The sequence below is a fragment of the Patagioenas fasciata genome, chromosome Z (assembly GCF_037038585.1).
Source record: "Patagioenas fasciata isolate bPatFas1 chromosome Z, bPatFas1.hap1, whole genome shotgun sequence".
NCBI classification, from domain to species: Eukaryota; Metazoa; Chordata; class Aves; order Columbiformes; family Columbidae; genus Patagioenas; species Patagioenas fasciata.
The window spans coordinates 40,534,228-40,554,658 of NC_092560.1; the positions used below are offsets into that span (position 1 = coordinate 40,534,228).

The 20,431-nt window shown below is 40.9% G+C and overlaps 1 protein-coding gene across 2 annotated transcripts in view; it reads left to right on the forward strand.

Annotated features, from left to right (window-relative positions):
- The window catches only part of LOC136115142 (E3 ubiquitin-protein ligase KCMF1), a 63,367-nt gene that overhangs the window by 24,084 nt on the left and 18,852 nt on the right, over positions 1 to 20,431 (forward strand). For both annotated transcript variants that reach the window (XM_071801986.1, XM_065861070.2), the window contains 2 exons: positions 10,249 to 10,388; positions 17,375 to 17,476. In XM_071801986.1, coding sequence (XP_071658087.1) covers positions 10,249 to 10,388; positions 17,375 to 17,476 — 242 coding nt within the window. The remainder of the gene's footprint in view (positions 1 to 10,248; positions 10,389 to 17,374; positions 17,477 to 20,431) is intronic.

The window sequence follows — 20,431 nt, forward strand, 5'->3', positions numbered from 1 at the left end:
CTGCTTGTTGTTTCTGTCGTGTCTTATTTGTGACAGGTTGTAACTTGCAAGATACTTGTGTGACAAGCATCTGCTCTAACATGTTGCTGGTGCTTTAAATGTATTTCATTTTATGTTAAGCCCATGGGGCTAGCATTCTGTTTGTTTTAAAGTGATTCCAACTGTATTCTTTACATACTGAATTCTTTAAAAAATTATGATTTCTTAAAAGCTGAAGCCTTATGAATTCTGAATTTACTTCTTTTGCTTTTTTATTAAAACATAAGTAAAAGCTACATCTTCACTGCTTTAGAGCCTAGATAATAGCTATATATAGAAACGTGTATTAGGTTTCTCAAAAATAACTTTGAATGAAGATGTCTTTCATTTTCTTTTAATTCTCAGGCCTCCGATTGCCCTAAGACTGCCTCGTCATGAGTTCAAAAATCCAGGCCCTGGGAATCCAGGGTTTGGCAGGAGATAATTTAGTGCATTATCAAGAATACTTGACAGCATTTTAGCTTCCACATGTTTCTCACTGGGCTTCTTTTTTCAGTCTTTTTAGTGAGGTAAAATATCTGTGTACAAGTATATTAATTCAGTATTCTGGTCACTGTTTGTGATGCAGAGTTCAAACATCTTAGCCCTGTAGCAACAGTTATTCTTGGATATTACACATGGGCTAAAAGAACAGCATTGACATAAACCATAAAATACTCCTTATAGGGGAAAGGGGACTGAAACGTGTTTGCTATGAAGCCTTAAGCTAATGTTAAGTGTCAAAGCTTTCAATGTGAGGAAACTTTTTCTAAACACTTCTCTCCTAAAAAATATGCCCATTAACAGAACCTAAGAATGTCTAGGAAATGCATGTTATTTCTTGCAACTTAGATATTTCTTTTTTGGAAGTCTTTGATAAATGTATCTTTTGGTTTAGTTAGTTTTACTTGTGTATTTTGTGCAACCAGGGAGGGGTTATTTTTCACTATTTAAGTCTGCATGAAGAATACAGATGGCCAGATAGAAGAAGGTTCACAATGAAGTACTGAGATGGATAGTGGGATTCTGAGAGCTACATCTGAATTGCTTGGTATTTGTACTACTATGGCTTCTTTAAATAAGAATAAGAAATCAAGCCCTAGACGTTTCATATGGCTTGATACTTGAGCGTTGTTCAGATATAACCAGTTTTAGGAAAAAAATCACTGCAGCTCAGCTCTGCAGCAAGACTCCTGATTTGATTAACACTGTAGAACAACAACAGAAAATAATACGTCACCACCAGATTGTGAACCACGACAAAGGTTGATGGCTTCCAAGTACTAGTGACCTGGTACGCTTATAATACTAGGGAATGAATTAGGGAATGTTTATAAATAATATATGCCTTAGGGCTCAGGAAGGTCTGTGGCATCATTCTTAAAATGTTTTTATTTTATAGTTCTCTGTAGAACATAAAGCTGAAAGGACTGTGCCTTTACAGTATTGTATAGATGCTTAGAGAAACTTCGATAACTTTTCAAGGAGCCCTGTATAGGTAAGGCGATCATGTGACTTTGAGGAAAATTTAAAAAAAAAAAAAAGTGAAGCTAATGAATGTTAAGTTTCATTAGAAAATCAATATGAATGGTAGGACTAGTCTAGAATGATCTGTTTAAGAGTTGTCAGGATAGCTGTATTAATGAATATTAAAAATTGCTAAGGAAGCATCTGTTAATGGGTTAAAAGAAAAAATCTTAAGGGGAAGACTGGCAACGTAAAACCAAATGACATCAAAGTACAGCCTGTTTCAAAAAGATGGACCCAATTTCAAAGCAGTAGTGATTTCACACTGGCTCCATCTTTTTGAAACAGGCTGTAATGAAGTCTTCAGTCACTTCCTAGTTATGTAAAAAGTAAAATGAGAGGAGAATGTTTTCTAATATGTGACAGTACAAGTAGATTTCAGTAGAAACACAGAATGTAAGGCTGTTAGTGTAGGGATGTATGCAAATTGTGGTTTACCTGGCCGTTGACAAACTTCAATATTGCTGTCTGTAATCAGGTTTGATTTATTTTGTGCCTAACCCTTAGGCAAAGAGAGATGCTAAGTAATGGTTACCCTAATAATGTGTGGTATGAGGTCTGGCTGGATTCACCAGAATTCTACTTGAGGCTTTTATGATTTTTCAACCACTAGAACAAGATCTGTCTGCTAGGTGCATATCTTGCTAAGTCAGAGCATGACAGAGTGATCTGTTTAGAAGGGGAGTCTGGAGATCATCTGATATAACCTTCTGTTGGAAGGAGGGACATCAGCTGGGCTACCCATCAAGCCAAGTCTTGAGTATTTCCATCAAGGCAGTTTTCCTCACTTTTCAGCTACATATTCCAGTATTCAGTTCTTACAGTGAATGTTTTTTTGTTTGTTTGTTTCCCTTTATACAAGCCAGGTTTCTCTTAAGACACCTTGTGCTTGCAGCCTGTCACCGTACTTCATTTTGAAGAGCATACCTCTACTTTCTCTACATCTGCTTTGTCTGTACAAGAAGTTGGAGACGAGATCCACCTTGAGCCTTCTCTAGTGTAGATGAACACTGTTCCTTCAACCATTCTTCTGTCAAGTTCTCCAAGCCTCTTACTGTCTTGATGGACACAAGAGACATGTATGGACATGATGGACACAAGACACTGTATGCATGCACACACGACAAACACAAAAAGCTCCTAGATTTTATTTCAGTATCTGTCCTGAATTGTAGATTTCAAAACTGAACCCCGTGTTGCTGGTGTTGCATATAGCAAGTGCCAAGTAACATGGGGTAATGATGTTGCGTGATTTGCTGGCCGTTCTCTTGCTGATTTAGCCCAGGTCATGGTTTGCCTTGAGTGATGCAGGGGCACGCTGCTGGCTTACGTTTGGCTTGCTTTCCACTGGGATCCCCCCGGTCCTTTTCAGCAGGGCTGCTGCCCACCTAGTTGACCCTGCCTTTGAGCAGCAGCTGCTGTCTTGGTGCTGCTCAGTATTGGTAGGCAGGTTGCAAATCCTCTTCTCTTCATTAGCTTCTGTGCTTATTCAAGGCTTCAGCATAACCAGGTGGACAGATGATGGCAAAGCAGTGGATGTGGTCTATCTTGATTTCAGTAAAGCATTTGACACAATCCCCCACAGCATCCTCGCAACTAAACTGAAGAAGTGCAGACTGGATGATCAGGTAGTAAGGTGGACTGTGAGTTGGCTGAAGGAAAGAAGCCAGAGAGTTGTGGTCAATAGGGCAGAGTCTACTTGCAGGCCTGTATCTAGTGGAGTCCCTCAAGGGTTGGTACTGGTACCAGTATTATTCAATATATTCATCAATGACTTCGATGAGAGAATAGAGTCAGTAAGTTTGCTGATGACACCAAGCTGGGAGGAGTGGCTGACACGCCAGAAGGCTGTGCTGCCATCCAGCAAGACCTCAACAGGCTGGAGAGTTGGGCGGTGAAAAAAATTAATGAAATATAACAAGGGCAAGTGTAGAGTCTTGCATCTGGGCAGGAACAACCCCAGGTTCCTGTATATGTTGGGGAACGACCTGTTGGAGAGCAGTGTAGGGGAAAGGAACCTGGGGGTCCTGGTGGACAACAGGATGACCGTGAGCCAGCACTGTGCCCTTGTGGCCAGGAAGGCCAATGGCATCCTGGGGTGTATTAGAAGGGGTGTGGTTAGTAGGTCAAGAGAGGTTCTCCTTCCCCTCTACTCTGCCCTGGTGAGACCGCATCTGGAATATTATGTCCAGTTCTGGGCCCCTCAGTTCCAGAAGGACAGGGAACTGCTGGAGAGAGTCCAGCGCAGAGACACAAAGATGATTAAGGGAGTGGAGCATCTCCCTCATGAGGAAAGGCTGACGGAGCTGGGTCTCTTTAGCTTAGAGGAGACTCGGGGTGACCTCATGAATGTCATGAGGATGGAGCTAGGCTCTTCTTGGTGATAACCAATGATAAGACAAGGGGCAGTGGTACAAACTGGAACACAGGAGGTTCCGCTTAAATATGAGAAGAAACTTATTCTCAGTGAGGGTGACAGAACACTGGAACAGGCTGCCCAGGGAAGTTGTGGCTTCTCCTTCCCTGGCGACATTCAAAACCCGCCTGGGCACATTCCTGTGTAACGTCATCTAGATGTTCCTGCCCCAGCAGGGCAATTGGGCTAGATGATCTTTCGAGGGCCCTTCCAATCCCTAACATTCTATGTTTCTGTGATATAGTTCTTATTGTTGGGGGTTAGCAAGTCCAGGCCTGCTCCACAAATAACAAGCTGGGAGCTGAAGGTGGCCACAGCACAGGCAAGGACATAGTCCTCACTGACAGGATGTGCAGGATAGGGTTGGTAATGGGAGCAGGTCCTGCTGATGGTATCAGACAAAGCATATATAACAAGTCAACTCTGGGGTCCATGCAGGAATCCTGTTGAAGGCAGGAGGAGGTCAAGTTGCAGCTGCAGCATAGTTCATGGCCAGATGGCCAGACCTTAGATATAGCTCGTGGACAACGGGTGTGTGTGGAAATCTGCTTTGAGGCTGGTCAAGGCAGCTAAGGCCTGTGGGTCAACTCAGGGCCATCCCCTCTGCCAGGGAAGCAAACACCCAGCTGCTGCTGGACAAATAACTGAATACCTCCCATGTAGTCATTGTCAGCCCCAGCAGGGTGTCTCTCATACAGAAGCAGTTAGCCCAGTGCTATCTGGCTGTGAGGTTGAATGCTGTGATTGGCAGCTGATGAAACAGCATGAAGAAAAATGGAGGTTGTGCTATTTCTTCCTGCTAGACATAACTGTTTATAACAGAGTGACTAGCATGTTTTAGAGTGACTAGCATGTTTTAGAATGTATTTTGTTCAGAAAATCTGCATCAAACCAGAACAAACAGCAGTTTTAAGGCTAATACTGTTTTGTACAGTATGGCTGCCTGATCAGTGGTACAGGAATAAGTAAATGCTTTGGAAATGTGCTGTGTTGGCACCATGTTGTTTCTTCAAACATTGAAAAAAAAAAAAAAAAAGAGACAAGTACACTGTAACTTGTATAATACCAGCGTTTTTAGCTATATGTTTATATCAAATTGAAATTATGTTACCCATATGAAAAGTGAAACTAAAATTCCTGACTCCTGTCTAGCTTTGTACAGAAATATGTACAGAAAGCAAGGAAAAACTGTTAGAAAATGTAGTCCTGAATCACCTCTTTGAAAGATTGATATTTACTGAATGAATCTTGCTGTACTTCTGTCTCATTACTTACCTCCTGCCAAGTTTAAGAGTGAGTTAGTTAGATTAAAATGTTAAATACAAGCAATCCGTATCTATAGATAGTAAAGCAAGAGTGCTCATATTTTCACATCAAATTAGGTTGTTGGCTTTTTTTTTTTTTTCAGGTAAAGCTGTAATGTCTAAACACTGAGCTTGAAATCTAACTTCATAAGCTATTGTTGAGTCCCCTTTAAACAATTTTGTGATCCTTTTACTCCTTTGTATTCTTCCTCTAATTGATAAGCAGCATAGGTAATGAATCTCCTAGAGGGTTGTGATTTAGTGTGGCTTTGTTTTGTACTCAGCAACATTGTCTTCCTAGCTACTTTGAAAAGAGGGCTTTTAGAGGTGTAGATGAATTTCAAGAGCTTTGGACTCCTGCTTTCGTGTAGGAAGGTATTTGGAAAGAATATGTGATCTGAAAGATTTTTTTTGTGGCCAGAAGGAATAATTCTTTTGTCATGGGCCAGTTGCGCCATAACAGTAATACAATTGTAGGCTGGGTTGCTTCTGCAGCTATTTTTTCCCGTATGTTCATAATTTTTAGGGTTTTTTATATACTTGTAAAAAGTAATTGGAGAAATATCCATTCACAGAGACATCAGCACTAAAATTGGACACAAAGATGCGTGATATTACTTAATTACCAACCTCTTTTAAAAAAATATGTAGTTTGAAAGGGACAGATTTTTATTGTAAGAGGTGGAGAGAGATTAAAGTTGAGAGGAAAGAAGAGGGGTAGTAAACTTCCAATGGAAAAATATTTGGATTTGCAATTACTGATTTCACTTCTGACAGGTACATTTTTTATTTATTCCCCCCACAGATGAAGGCATATTAGTTTAGCATGGACATATATGTTTACTGTGTATTAGCAGAAAGATGTAGAAGGTTGTGGGGAAACATGCGGGAGTATAATCTGGAGTCTGGAAAAGACTCAGATTTTTATTTTTTATTTATTAAGTGGCTTATTTTGTGTCCTTTAAAAGCAGGGACCAGAAACATGGGATTTGACAGTACTTGTCATACCTCTCTCCTCTCTGACAGAACAGTGTGTACTGCTGGAATTGTTGACATCTGGACTGAACTAACAACATATCTAAGGAAAAGATATTTTTGCTTGCATGCTTATCTGTTTACTGTTCTCTTCAGGTGGGTTGTAGCCCTGTGCCATTTGCTTAGGTGGGAAGTTGGAGTTGGTATTTCTGCCTTACTCAAAAATACTTACATTAATTAAATAGTGAGGTTTATAGGTAGAGGTTTTTAGACCACCTGGTAGTTTTGAGGGATTTCTTTTCATTTTAGATAGTTGATGCAGATGTTAGTTTTATATACAAATCCCCTGAAGAATAAGATGTTTTACCTCTTTTTTCACTAGCTTGTCTCTTTGAGTTTTCATCTTCTTGTTTTATCCAGATCAGTATATAAGATGCTAGGACTTATAAAATTCCCAGAAATGAGTCTGCTTAGCATAAAGAGTCCTCAAAGGAAAATTTGACTTGATGTTCTTGCATGTGTGTGTATGTTTGCAGTGATGAAGAATTTCCGTTTTCCAGTCAGTAAATAGGTACTTAATCATCATCATCATGAGGATTGTACCAAATCTTGAGGGAAATCAGAGGATCAACTAAACAAAATGTCGTTAATCTTCTGATGTGTTTGTGACTGGCATTTTTGCTATTCCCACAAGCATGCAGAATTTTTTTGCAGTAGTTCTTTCTCAGTTACCGGGTTTCAGAGAACCCTATAGTATTTGCTGGTTTAGGCAGATTAAATGCAGTTAAATTTTGAATTCTTCTTAACTATTCAGTTCAAAAGTTTGGCCATCGTACATATTTTGTTCCCATATCTTTATTATGAAGTTCCAACTCTGTATCTTTAGGACACTGAAAAAGTGAGAACTGAAGTTTTTATTTCCTCTGTGCAATGACACCATTTGCTGTATACTGTAACAACTTGCTCAGTGATCTGCTTTAGAATTTTTCTTCATATAGGTGCAAGGAGGATTTTTTGTCCATGATCGTTGAAGCGTTTTTCATTTATCTGTTCTAGACATCCATAATTTGAATCCTTTGCCTTTCAGGTATATTTTTCTGAAAGAAAATCTGTTCAGAGTCTGTGTGGCTGATGCATTCAGAGACTGTTTTAGTGACTGCTTGGAACTTCATCCCATGTAAACCTTATTGGTGCTTTCCTCACTTGAAACCATGACATGACTCAAATTCTTCATATTTGTGTGTGCTGCACCATATTGGTAATTTGTTTTTAGCCACATTCAAGTTTTTGCCTACATCAGAATGGGAGTCTGAATGTGATACTTGGCTAAACAGTTGAGAAGTACTTAGTGAAATATGTACAGACGTGGCATTAGTTAGGAGCTCCAAAATCTTAAAGTTCTGTGAGTTACATAGATTTTCTGTGTGTTGTGTCTGAAACCTTGTCCATAACACCTCAGAGCAGGTTAATTTTCATGTAAGTCTTTATTGCATATCATGTAAATAAGAGGAGAGTGGGAGACCTGGAAACAAGAAAATAAGTATGCTGTAATTTTAGAGAAGGTATTCAGGTAAAAAGATAGTTTTGCATGTAAGTAAATCTAATTGGCTTATCCTGTAGGATGGTGTTACTTAACACCTGTGTGTAGGAGCTGTCAGAATTCTGAACACTACTGGTGTAATCCTGCCTCAGAGCCAGTATTTCTGGTCACCTGTCAGAGTAATTGTACTACCAATCTACTCAAACAGAATAAACACAAGCTTACTGTGGGTAATGAACAAGAACTACAGGTAGTTTTAAAAGCTTTGGCATAGAGGAATTTGCTGTTGTTCCTGTTTCTAAGCATTCAGAACATGCTCTAAAGCTGATTGATATTTAGCTTCTAAACCAAGCAAGCAGATTTAAGTGTTCATGAGAAGGTTTCTTCCCATCTGGTAGTATTGTCATCTTCAGTTGAAAATGGTGCATTTAATTGTTGGCCAACCACCTCTCCCACTAATGGGGGAAGGTATAACTTCTTCTTCCTAGTTTCACTGGTTCTTCCCTTGGATTTATAGGGGATCAGTTAAGGACAGATGTTTTGAATTCATATACACCCTATGTCTTGTTGTTAGTATACCAACTGAATGCCTGACAACCTGTCAAGGAAACGCCTATCATTCGTGTATTGGGTGACTCAGATGGATTCAGAACTGAGTCCTGGTAAATGGTGTGCAAGGACCTTTGGGATTTCCCTCTAATAAAGATTCTGGGCATATGTTTGTGTCAGTACTATGTAAAAGACTTTCAGGTCAGGGGACGCGGGTGCTAATCTTTTGGACATGTTTTCCAACTTACATTCATGCTGACTTTCAGTCTTTATAGCTTTCCATTTGTGTCATATCTGATATGCAATTCAATTCTCTAATGAAAAGTCATTTTTGTGCCTTATTGTGTAAAACATTAAATGGAACCTCAAATGCTACTTTGGAGAACTAAGACTTGGCTCAGAACATCTTACTTTGGCTAGTTGGACATAGTGTTTTCCTTGTCTGTATGTAAATAAGCGAACCTAGATTCAGGATGGGATTCAAGCTTAGTGTGATAGTTAATAAATTGATGAGCCGGTTAAAATGCTCAGTGTGTCAGGTAGTGTTTCTTTGGCAAGGCTGGCTGTTTCCTTGGCATTTCTTACCATGCTTCTTAAAGGAGTATCTTTCTCTCATCCTCCATCATTTAAATTCTCTGGAAGCAGCTTACAACTAAGGGGAACAGGGATTTAGTGAACATAAGTTTTATTCTGCAGTGTGTTCAATCTGGCTCTGTATCTTTAATTCTGTGTATTAGCATGTTACTGTGAAGTTCATTTTTTGTATTGATCTTCGACTGTTAGCCCTCAAAACCTAGTTATATGTAAAATACTATATGTTAATATAGTGGATTATAGATATGTACCTTTTTAGCTTAAGTATCATCTTTTGTAAGGCTGCAGAAACAAAAATGCTGTTCTGTTCTTCCTAGTCGTGTCATAAAGCTGTCATAAACCGTAGCAATCTGTGACTTAAGCCATCAGAGGGACATATTCCTAACACATTAAATGGATATTGCCTTGAGGCATTCTAGTATCTGCTCAGACTTGTCCAACTTCATAGCAGAATATTCATAGTTCTATGAACATATTTTTCAGTTACTTATCAGTGAGTCCTAGACAAAATGTAAGTGTATTTTAAATTATTTGCTGGAAAAAATCATACTTTTTATCTTGATATGAGTGTGGATTTTATTAATGATTCCTGAAGAATACGTAATTCCTACAGAGGATATGACAGAAAAGCATTGTTTTCTTGCACAGTTTGACAAACTTTCATGTTATGTTTGGGGAACTTATGCATTAGCAATTTAAAAGTGGCTGGTTTTCATCTGCAGTGCAAAAGTGCTTAAATTCAACACACCTACAATTTGCAACCAGTGTGTAACAGATAATCAGATTCCCTTTTAACTATCTTTTACATTATACATTTGAGATGTTTCTGAAACTACTTACTGCAAAGCAATGGTTCAGCTGTAGCATAAATATTGACATATGGTGTCACTGAGGACTTGTAAATTTTAATCTAAATTTTTGAGGTACTGTTGAGAGTTCAGCTTTTGAAAATTTCACTTATGATTGAAAAATACAATGGGTGGACCTTGGACATGAGATAATAAGAGTGGCAGAAAAGCAAAGGTTTTGCAGTATCAGTAGCAGCATCGTAGGAGTCTTGGCTCCTATTGAGTATCAGAAAACTATGGTATGTTTGCTAATGAAAATAAAATGTAGTCTGGCTGGTTTTTGTTATCCGTAAGTGAACACATATTGAATATCAGCCTGTGGGCTGTATACAGCATTGAAGTAGCCATTTCAGTTAAATACCAAATTAATTTGGCAGTGATTACAGTGAAGTATATTTATAAAGAGAAGTTTATATTAACAAAATAAATGATGCTACTTTTTTGAAGTAACCTCTGTTTTAACACTCTGTGTTCCAGATTTGTACTATGGTGGAGAAGCTTTCTCTGTAGAGCAGCCACAATCTTTTACTTGTCCTTATTGTGGGAAAATGGGTTATACGGAAACATCTCTTCAAGAACATGTTACTTCTGAGCATGCTGAAACATCAACAGAAGTGGTAAGCAGCTTCAGAATTGGCTTTCTGTTGTGGTGGGAATGTAATAAGAGTAGTCATCTGGAAAATTGGTATCTTCCTGTTCTTTTTATTTCTTGAAGCGTGAGTTCATTTAAATGCTTTGTAGGAAGACATACCCACATTTGGAAGTGACATCAAAATTATTTATGTTTAATGAGTATCGTAATATAATGTGCTTGCTTTCTTCTGTTATGGTTGCTGTTTGGTTGTCCTGATGTAAAGGTTGCCATGTTTAGGAGTCTGTTACTCTCTCATGGTTATTGGGTATAGCCATGTCTCCCTTTTCACAACCAGTATGCAACTGTCCTGGAAGCTCACAGCTGTGCTAGTCTTTTGTAACTGTAAGAGAGAGGAAGACATGCAGACAGTTTGGTGTGTTTTTCAAATAGCTTTTGTAGTGGACCTGCTGTATTTATGCAGGAGTAGTTGTCGTTCTTCTGAAACTATTGCTGTTAAAGCAGGGTTTTTTCCCCCATCACTGACTATTGGGACACTTGACGTGGTTGAAAACACACTTATTAAACAAGTGTCAATAGAAATACTTTAGTCCGAGTTGTTAGATCGTACTATCCTGGTTGTCTATGGGAGCAGGAGAAGCTATTTTAGCAGAACAGGAGCCCGGGTGCTCTGGTTTAGTTAACTGTTGTTCCATAGGTTCCTAGAAAAATGTGAATGTTCATCACCAACATGAACGTTACCTATTCTAATCTTCTAGTTTTTTTAACTTTCAAGGAATTCTGTGGAACAAAATGAATTTTTCCTATCCAAGCCTATTAAGGGTCTTGTGGAAGGTGATAGCGGAGGTGGTTTGTCCACCTTTTGGAAACTCAAAGGTGTTCTAATCTTTCTTAAAAACTTTTAAAGTGAAACAGTTTACCTCACTGTCAGTTGCACTGTACGACCTAACTTAGACACTGCAATTTTTATCATCTTCTTGAATTTAACTTTGCAACTTTCCCTGAGGTCAGCTGGTCAGAGCCAGTGCAGCCGGAGCCGCAGCAGCGGATCCTGAGGTGCAGGGGGGTTTTGGGAGGCTCCTTTGCCGGGGAAAACCTGTGAGAGCAGCTGATGTGGTGTGGGTGTTGCCAGGGTAACGGCGATCACACCCGTGCCCCTTGCCTTGAAAAAGCCTCGGGGAGGCGCGCTGGGAGGTGAGACCAGTGTGTGAGTACCAGCCACACTGTGCTGCAGCAGCAGGTGTGGTAGCTCATGCAGCAGGGTGCAGAGGTTGTCCCTCCTTGCTCGATAGACCATCTCCCCTGTTGGCAGTCTCCCATACTGCAGCTGATCATGGTCTCCAGAGAGCGAGCTTGCCCCAGAAAGACTGTGGCGACCCAGATGGAGGGCCCGCCCCAGTGTGTGGCTGTTTAGGTCTCTGGCTGGAGGGAGCAGCCTGCTGCTGCCAGGGGAGGGAGGCTGGCATTCCACCTGTGTGAGGTGTGAGCAGGTAGAAGATATATTCAGCATGCTGGTGAAACTTGAGGAGGTCAAGAGACTGAGGACCATCAGGGAGTGTGAGAAGGAGATTGGTTGAGTAATTCCTTGGTGTGCCAGCCAGAAAGGCGCCAGGGAGATACCCCCAAAAAGGTGGTGGACCCCCTGCCCTGTCAGGCAGAGGGGAGAGACCTGAGACAGCCCCTGCTCTGTTGCTGTTGGGCAGAGGCAGGGGACCAAAAAGACAAGGAGGGTTGGAAGCAAGTCCCAGTTTGGCATCGCAGGTGACACCCCTCCCTAGCTACTTTGCTTCCTCAGGTGTCCTCCACAATAGGTTTGAGGACCTGGATCTTGAAGGAGAGGTAGGTGAGGTGATAGAAGGCCCACCTACAAGTAGGAAGATGCAGTTGACTCCATACCTCAAGACTGCCTCTGATAAGGAAGAAAGAAGCGTAATTGTAGTGGGCAATTCCCTTCTGAGAGGAACAGAGGGCCCAATATGCAGAGTTGATCTTCATCACAGGGAAGTGTGTAGTCTGCCTAGAGCCCGGATCAGGGATATCACCAGGGCACTCCCCAACGTGGTGCATTCGACAGACTACTACCCACTGCTGATCTTCCAGACAGGTGGGGAGGAAGCTGCATCTCATAGTCTGTGGGGAATGAAGAAAGACTTTAGGGCCTTGGGACAGTTGGTGAAAGACTCTGGGGTGCAAGTGATTTTCTCTTCCCTCCTTCCATTTTCGGGTGATTACATCAGACAGAATAGAAGGATCCAGTCCATAAATGCTTGGCTACAAGACTCGTGCTACAGGCAGGGCTTTGGGTTCCTTGGTAATGGATGCTTTTATAAGACACTGTAACGTCAGCTTTGCCTGTCCTCTTATTAATCCCAACACAAGCTCTCCGTCAGCTCTTCACATACTCCAGCATCGATCTCACTCGAAGGGCAAGGCTACCTCTGCTGAAGAATCCACTTCCTCTCCTTTCTAAAGAGCTCATATCCTTCTGTTGCAACACTTCAGTCATGGGAGCCATTCCAGCATGTCTTTGGTCTGAAGAAGGCTGTAGCCCTGCAACTGCATGCAGATTTCTAACTCGTCATGGGTATTCCCTATGCTGTGTGTGTTAATATACAGGCACTTTGGAAAGGCACCCCAGTGCAATGAGGTCCTGGAGTGGAACTCTGGGAGAGTCTGGTATTTCCTTGAAGGTGATTGTTTGAATTCCGAAGTACTTTAATTGAAAATTATACTGGTGTCTGTGGGAGTAGTCATAAGTTTTGTAATTAAGTCTCTTAAGGTTACGCACTAAAAAGAGTAAGTCATGTGATTTTGGTGAGTACTAGAACCTCAGTAATTACCAATATTTCTTTACCAGTAAATGTCCAAGGGCAATGAAAAACGCTTTAAGACAGGTACAGAACAGTCTGGCTGTCAGTATGATGAGTTACTGTTGGTGTTGGGTTTCAGGTCAGTCAGCTATTCCGAATAAAATGCAGCATTCAACTAGAAGTCCACTAGCATTGTAAATAGAAAAATTTTAGGAAACTTCATCAAAAGTAATTTTTGAATCTCAGAACAAAGACATCATTTTTCTACCATTACATTGCACTGCTGCCACTTTCTCACGTTAAGCAAGGCAGTAACTGGGCTCCTTGTAACTGAACCATGAAGACTAGGTTGTTGATACCTTGTGGATAAAACTGAGGAGAGCTTTTCTTGCAGTAATGAAATAGACAGCCTGAGACAGTCTGAATAATTCCTTTTTCATTCTTGAAGATTACAGTGTCTCTTGTTGAGGTGACAGAAATACTGCCACTTAAAGTGGTTATCTTGTCTGTAAATAGGGAGGCAGTAGTAATACAAGCATATTTCTGGAGACTGGCAGTTAATCTGTGAGTGTGACTGACTTAAGACTTTTCAGTCATCTTTCAGACATCTTTCAGGATAACATGTTTTTTTTAATACAAATGATCATAGCTTCAGTAGAAACTTTGGACAATGCTTTCTTTTCATCTGTACCATTTGTTCATGCATGTTCTATTAACAATGATATTTTTATTTATGTCACACTTAATCAGTGATGTTGCAGTCTTTGTTGTGATTTTGCAGAGTGTTTAACTAAATTTTTGTTTGTGGGTGACAGTGCTTCAGTAACTTTCCCAGACAGAGTTCTTGAAAGTTTGGTTCGTGTGTAGAATTAAGGTTAGAATACTTAAATGCCGTCCTTCTCATTGTTGCTAATGACTTTTTCTTAGTTAATGTTTTTCTGAGGACTGTGTCTCTTCAGGTAAATATGTGCAGTTCATATGGCCTTGGTGCTCTTAGCGAAATAGCTTTCTTGCTCTCAGAAGTGTGTTGTCCTCCTTGCATTGGGATTTTGCTTCCTCAGAGTAGGTTAAATGAAAAAAAGATGGATTTGAAGATGTCTCCTGTTGGTATGAATTAAGCAGCTTATATTAGGTTGGTGCAAAAATAAATGTGATTTTTGCATTGGTGAAATTTGCCGTTTGATATTGGAATACATTCTTAAATGTGGTTATGTTATACATCATTTTAGTGAGCTTTTCTCCCTGTTTCTTTTTTGCTACTGACTTACTACTTGCTGTTTATTTTATATTTATTTTAGACTATGGAAATGATGTTAGACAAAAAGCAAATTCAAGCGGTTTTCTTATTTGAGTTCAAAATGGGTTGTAAAGCAGTGGAGACAGCTCGCAACATCAACAATGCATTTGACCCAGGAACTGCTGATGAATGTACAGTGCAGTGGTGGTTCCAGAACTTTCACAAAGGAGACAAGAGCCTTGAAGATGAGGAGTGTAGTGACCAGCCAGCAGAAGTTGACAATGACCAACTGGGAGCAATCATCAAAGCTGATGCTCTTGCAAGTACATGAGGAGTTGCCGTAGAACTCTGCCATTCAATGGTCATTTGGCATTTGAAGGAAATTGGAAAGGTGAAAATGCTCAATAAGTGGGTGGCTCATGAGCTGAGCAAAAATAAAAAAAGTTGTAGTTTCGAATTGTCGTCATCTTGTGTTCTATGCAACAACAACAGACCATTTCTTGATCGGATTGTAATGTGCGACAAAAAGTGGCTTTTATATGACAGCCGGTGATGACCAGCTCAGTAGTTGGACTGAGAAGAATCTCCAAAGCACTTCCCAAAGCCAAACTTGCACCAAAAAAATGTCACAGTCAACTATTTGGTGGTCTGCTACCAGTCTGATCCACTACAGCTTTCCTAATCCTGGCGAAACCATTCCAACTGAGAAGTATGCTCAGGAAATCAATGAGATGCACCAAAAACTACAACACCTGCAGCTGGCATTGGTCAACAGAAATTCTTCTCCACAACACCACACATTGACTGCACATCACACAACCAATGCTTTGAAAGTTGAACTATGAAGTTTTTCCTCATCTGCCATATTCAGCTGACCTCTCGCCAACCGGCCACCAGTTCTTCAAACATCTTGACAGCTTTTTGCAGGGAAAATGCCTCCATAATCAGCAGGATGCAGAAAATAGTTTCCAAGGCTTTGTCGAATCCTGAAGCATGCATTTTTACACTGCAGGAATAAACAAACTTCTTATTGTCAAAAAAGGTGTTGGTTGTAATGGCTCCTATTTTGATAATAAAGTTGTGTTTGAGCATAGTTATAATGATTTAAAATTCATAGTCCAAAACTGAAATTACTTTTGCACCAACCTAATAAATAATTTATGGACTTTAGAACCATCTGTCCCATTTATGTCTATGCCTGTCTCTCTACAGGGTATGATACATTGGCATAGTTGAGTATTTGTTACATTACCCTGTAATAAGATGTCTTTACTCTGTAGTGTGTCTGCTTATGTGGTTTCTGTAATGGTAAAAAATCTGGAAAGAGGAGTTATTTGAAGAGAAATGCTGAACATTGACAATGAAGGGGAAGGCGTTGTAGGAAAAAGCTTTCAAAATGCTTGATTTTCTGTTCAGAGCTGACTACTGAAATGAAAGTGCCAGTAAAGAATAGCAGCTGCTGTCAAAAGCAGCTGAGATTTCACACTAAACCTATTTCAAGACCTTATCCTCACCTCCACAAGAGTAGAACAGATGTGTGTGCTATTGTATAGGTGTTCCTAATGCCCATGGTCTGTTGAGATTATAGAATCGTTTATGTTGGAAAGGAACTTAGAAGATCGAGTCCCACCATTAACCTTTCAAGTACACCTCTCAACCATGTCCCTGAGAACCTCATCTACACATCTTTTGAACACCTCCAGGGGTGGTGACTCCGCCAACTTCCCTGAGCAGCCTCGTCCAGCGCCTGACAACCCCTTCCCTGGAGAAATTTTTTCCTAATATCCAATCTAAACCTCCCCTGGCACAACTTGAGACCATTTCTTCTGTCACTTGCTGCTTGGGAGAATAGACCAATGCCCACCTCCTTTCAGGTAGTCGAAGACAGTGATATGGTCTCTCTTCAGACCTCCTTTTCTCCAGGCTAAAAAGCCCCAGTTCTCTCAGCTGCTCCTCATCAGACTTGTGCTCCAGACCCCTCACCAATTTTGTTGCCCTCCTCTGAACCCTCTCCAGCACCTCAATGTCTTTCCTGTAGTGAGGGGCCCAAAACTGAACACAGTATTGGAGGTGTGGCCTCACCAGAGCCAAGTACTCTACTGTCAACAACTTCAGTATATGCTGCCTGAAGAGCCTTGGGAATCTCAACTTCATCGTCCAGCCAAAGTTTCTCCATAAAGACAAGACTATTTGACTGTGAGGAACAGAGAGAGAAATTCATAGCAGTTGTATTTAACTGTCAAAGTGCTCTTAACTTGAGCTCTTAACATTTGGGGGAATAATTGGAATGGCTGGTTTTTGTCTGGAACTTCAAAATCAGTCTGCAAAACTACTGTAAAGAAAAATGGAAGATGCTTCTCAAACTGTTTATGGGGTTATTCAAAAAAACAATTCATACATATGGCAATTTTAATGGCACTGTTTGTCTCCTTAGTTAATGTGTGTTTTGGTTTAAAATAAACCGAAGACAGATGTCACTGCCTTTTCCCCAGATACTTTTGTGTAGGGATATGGAGCTGAACCCTGCCAAGCCTGTAGTTACATGTTGCCTGAATGGGTAGTCTCAGTTTGACACATAAGCAAATATGTGTGGTTTCATTCTGATTCCTCTGCTGGGATGAGTGTCAATCAGGCAAACAGTAATTCTGTGTAAAGCACACTACTGTCTGTGGCAGAATTGGCATACAAAGACTAGTTTTCAAGACATTGCAAACTGAATTTGAAAATTCTAGCTCTGGTTTTCGTAGCGTTCTAAAAGTCATAAAGTAAAAGATTTCTAATATCTGCACTTCAGTAGTTTCTGTGGGTTTTGAATATGTATATCCACGTGTTTATGCATACCTAAAATGTGATTTCAAAGCATAAAAATCGATGTCTAATGATTGATTCAATTACGTGAGTTCTATTTTGTGTGAAATTTATAAAGGTGGGTTTCTTTTTTCTGCCCTTGCTTTGTCATTTCAGATTTGTCCAATATGTGCAGCATTACCTGGAGGGGATCCGAATCATGTCACTGATGACTTTGCAGCTCATCTTACACTGGAACACAGAGCTCCTAGAGATTTAATATCCTTTCAAAGTTGAGGCAAAGAGGCTAGACTGTTTCTTCTAGTACCTGTGATGACTGTTTCTTAATTTTGTAATCATACCCCTGGTTTTCCTGGAACTTAAATTGCAAGAGATCTGTAGGTCAGAAGTAAAAGGTTTCATTTGCTAGTTTAAAAAAGTGTGAATACCAGATTGTTAACAGACTGTAGGTATATGTCGAGGGTTAGGATTGCGGGGTGACAATCAAACCCTGGCAGATGTGTTGTTAATCTCCTCTCCCCCCCATACCTCCCTTTTGCCCCTCCCTCTCCCCCCTTCCCACTCAGGACAGGCGATCGGGAGGGAAAGAAGGACAGAGAGAAGAGAGTTGGAAAAGTTAAAGATGTTTTACTAATGCTACTAATAAGAATAGAGAAAATAACACAAAATATACAAAACCAATCTTGTAAGTCTCAGCAACTGCAGAGCCAGCACCCAAAGTCCTGGATTAGACTCTGTAGCCAACCGGAGCTGGATTCAGTCTCTCACTAGGCCTCAGTTCGCAGGGGCGACCAGCAAGGTCCTCTCCTAATGTCAGCCATGAGGAAAAAAGGGAAAAAGAGGGGAAAAGGCCGAGATCCTCGTGATCTCCCACTTTTATATGAAGTATTCACGTGAATGGAATGTTATACACCGTTGGTCAGTCTCTCGGTCATCAGTTTTCTCGTTGCCCCTCTCGCGAGATGTCCATCCGTGCTTATCAATAAGTTTGCATTCCATTGCTAGGTTTAACCAAAACCTGTGTTGGGTTCTCCAGGAAAATGCAGCTAACATGAAGACTTTAGCTGACAGGCAAATTCACTAAAAGAGAAACTTGTTTTTAACAAAACCAGGACATTCCACCCCTTATAATATGACATTCACTGAATACTTAAACCTTATCAATACAATCTATCAATACAATCTAATTAATCACTACTATATATGTATACACATATGTACATATATACACAGGAGTAATCAATCAGTGGACCATCCTTTGAAAAGTTCATTAAGTTCATTTTGTCACAACAGTCTCCCAGGGCAGGAAAAATGGTACAAGTGCATCTCATGACCACTGTTTGTGGGTTAAGGACACCAACTTCGAAGAAGGTGTTGGGCGCCACTCGAAGAAGCTAGCTCTAGTTTCATCACCATTGTCTTGATCCGAAAGACACTTATTAAACATTGTTAGTGCGGCAATTCACATCATACAGTTCAGCATTGCATATTTTCACCTAAAATCAAATCCCCTTGAGATACACACCGAACTTCTCCATCCTTAAGCATCACCCACCAGGTGCTGCCAGGTCCCTGGGCAAAAACAATCCCACGAATAGGTTTGCCTTTGCCTGAGGCAGGAGTAACCCAGACTGCCTTTCCTAAGATATTTTTCATGTGTACTACAGGGACTTTATCTCCTTCTACAGTCTGTAGAATTTCTGATTGGGCAGGCCCGGCTCGATTGGTTGATCCCCTGGTGTTGACCAACCAAGTGGCTTTTGCTAAATGTGAATCCCAGTTTTTAAAGGTTCCACCACCAAGTGCCTTTAGTGTAGTTTTTAACAAACCATTGTACCTTTCAGTTTTCCCAGAGGCTGGTGCATGATATGGAATATGATATACCCACTCAATACCATGTTCTTTGGCCCAATTGTCTATAATACTGTTTTTGAAATGAGTACCATTGTCTGATTCAATTCTTTCTGGCGTACCGTGCCGCCAAAGGACTTGCTTCTCAAGGCCCAAGATAGTATTTTGGGCTGTAGCATGAGGTACGGCATATGTTTCCAACCATCCAGTGGTTGCTTCCACCATTGTAAGTACATAACGCTTACCTTGACGTGTCTGTGGAAGTGTAATATAATCAATCTGCCAAGCTTCTCCATACTTATACTTTAACCATCGCCCCCCATACCATACAGGTTTTAACCGTTTTGCTTGTTTGATTTTGGCGCAAGTTTCACATTCATGAATAACCTGTGAAATAGTGTCCATAGTTAAATCCACCCCTCGATCACGAGCCCATTTGCGTGTTGCATCTCTACCTTGATGCCCTGAAGCATCATGGGCCCACCGAACTAGGAAAAGTTCACCTTTATGTTGCCAGTCCAAGTCCACCTCAGCTACTTTAATCTTAGCAGCTTGATCTGCTTGTTGGTTGTTTAGATGTTCCTCGGTGGCTCGACTTTTAGGCACATGAGCATCTACATGACGAACTTTCACAGGCAGGCTCTCTAGCCGAGCAGCAATGTCTTGCCACAGTGTGGCAGCCCAAATGGGTTTACCTCTGCGCTGCCAGTTGCTTTTCTTCCATTGCTGTAGCCACCCCCACAAGGCATTTGCTACCATCCATGAGTCAGTATAGAGATAAAGTATTGGCCACTTCTCTCGTTCAGCAATGTCCAAAGCCAGCTGGATGGCTTTCACTTCTGCAAACTGACTGGATTCACCTTGTCCTTCAGTGGCTTCTGTAACTTGTCGTGTGGGACTCCACACAGCAGCTTTCCACCTTCGATGTTTTCCTACAAGACGACAGGATCCATCTGTGAACAGTGCATACTGCTTATCAGTCTCTGAAAGCGCATTATATGGTGGTGCTTCTTCGGCACGTTTTACTTCCTCCTTATCTGGAGACATCCCAAAGTCTTTGCTTTCTGGCCAGTCTGTAATCACTTCTAATATCCCTGGACGGTTGGGACTTCCAATTCGAGCTCGTTGCGTGATCGGTGCAATCCATTTACTCCACGTAACTTCGGTTGCATGATGTGGAGAGGGAACCGTCCCTTTGAACATCCAGCTCAGCACTGGCAGTCGAGGTGCCAGGAGGAGCTGTGCTTCAGTGCCGATCACTTCTGAAGCAGCTCGAACTCCTTCATATGCTGCTAGTATCTCCTTTTCAGTTGGAGTATAGTTGGCCTCAGATCCTTTGTATCCTCGAGTCCAAAAACCTAA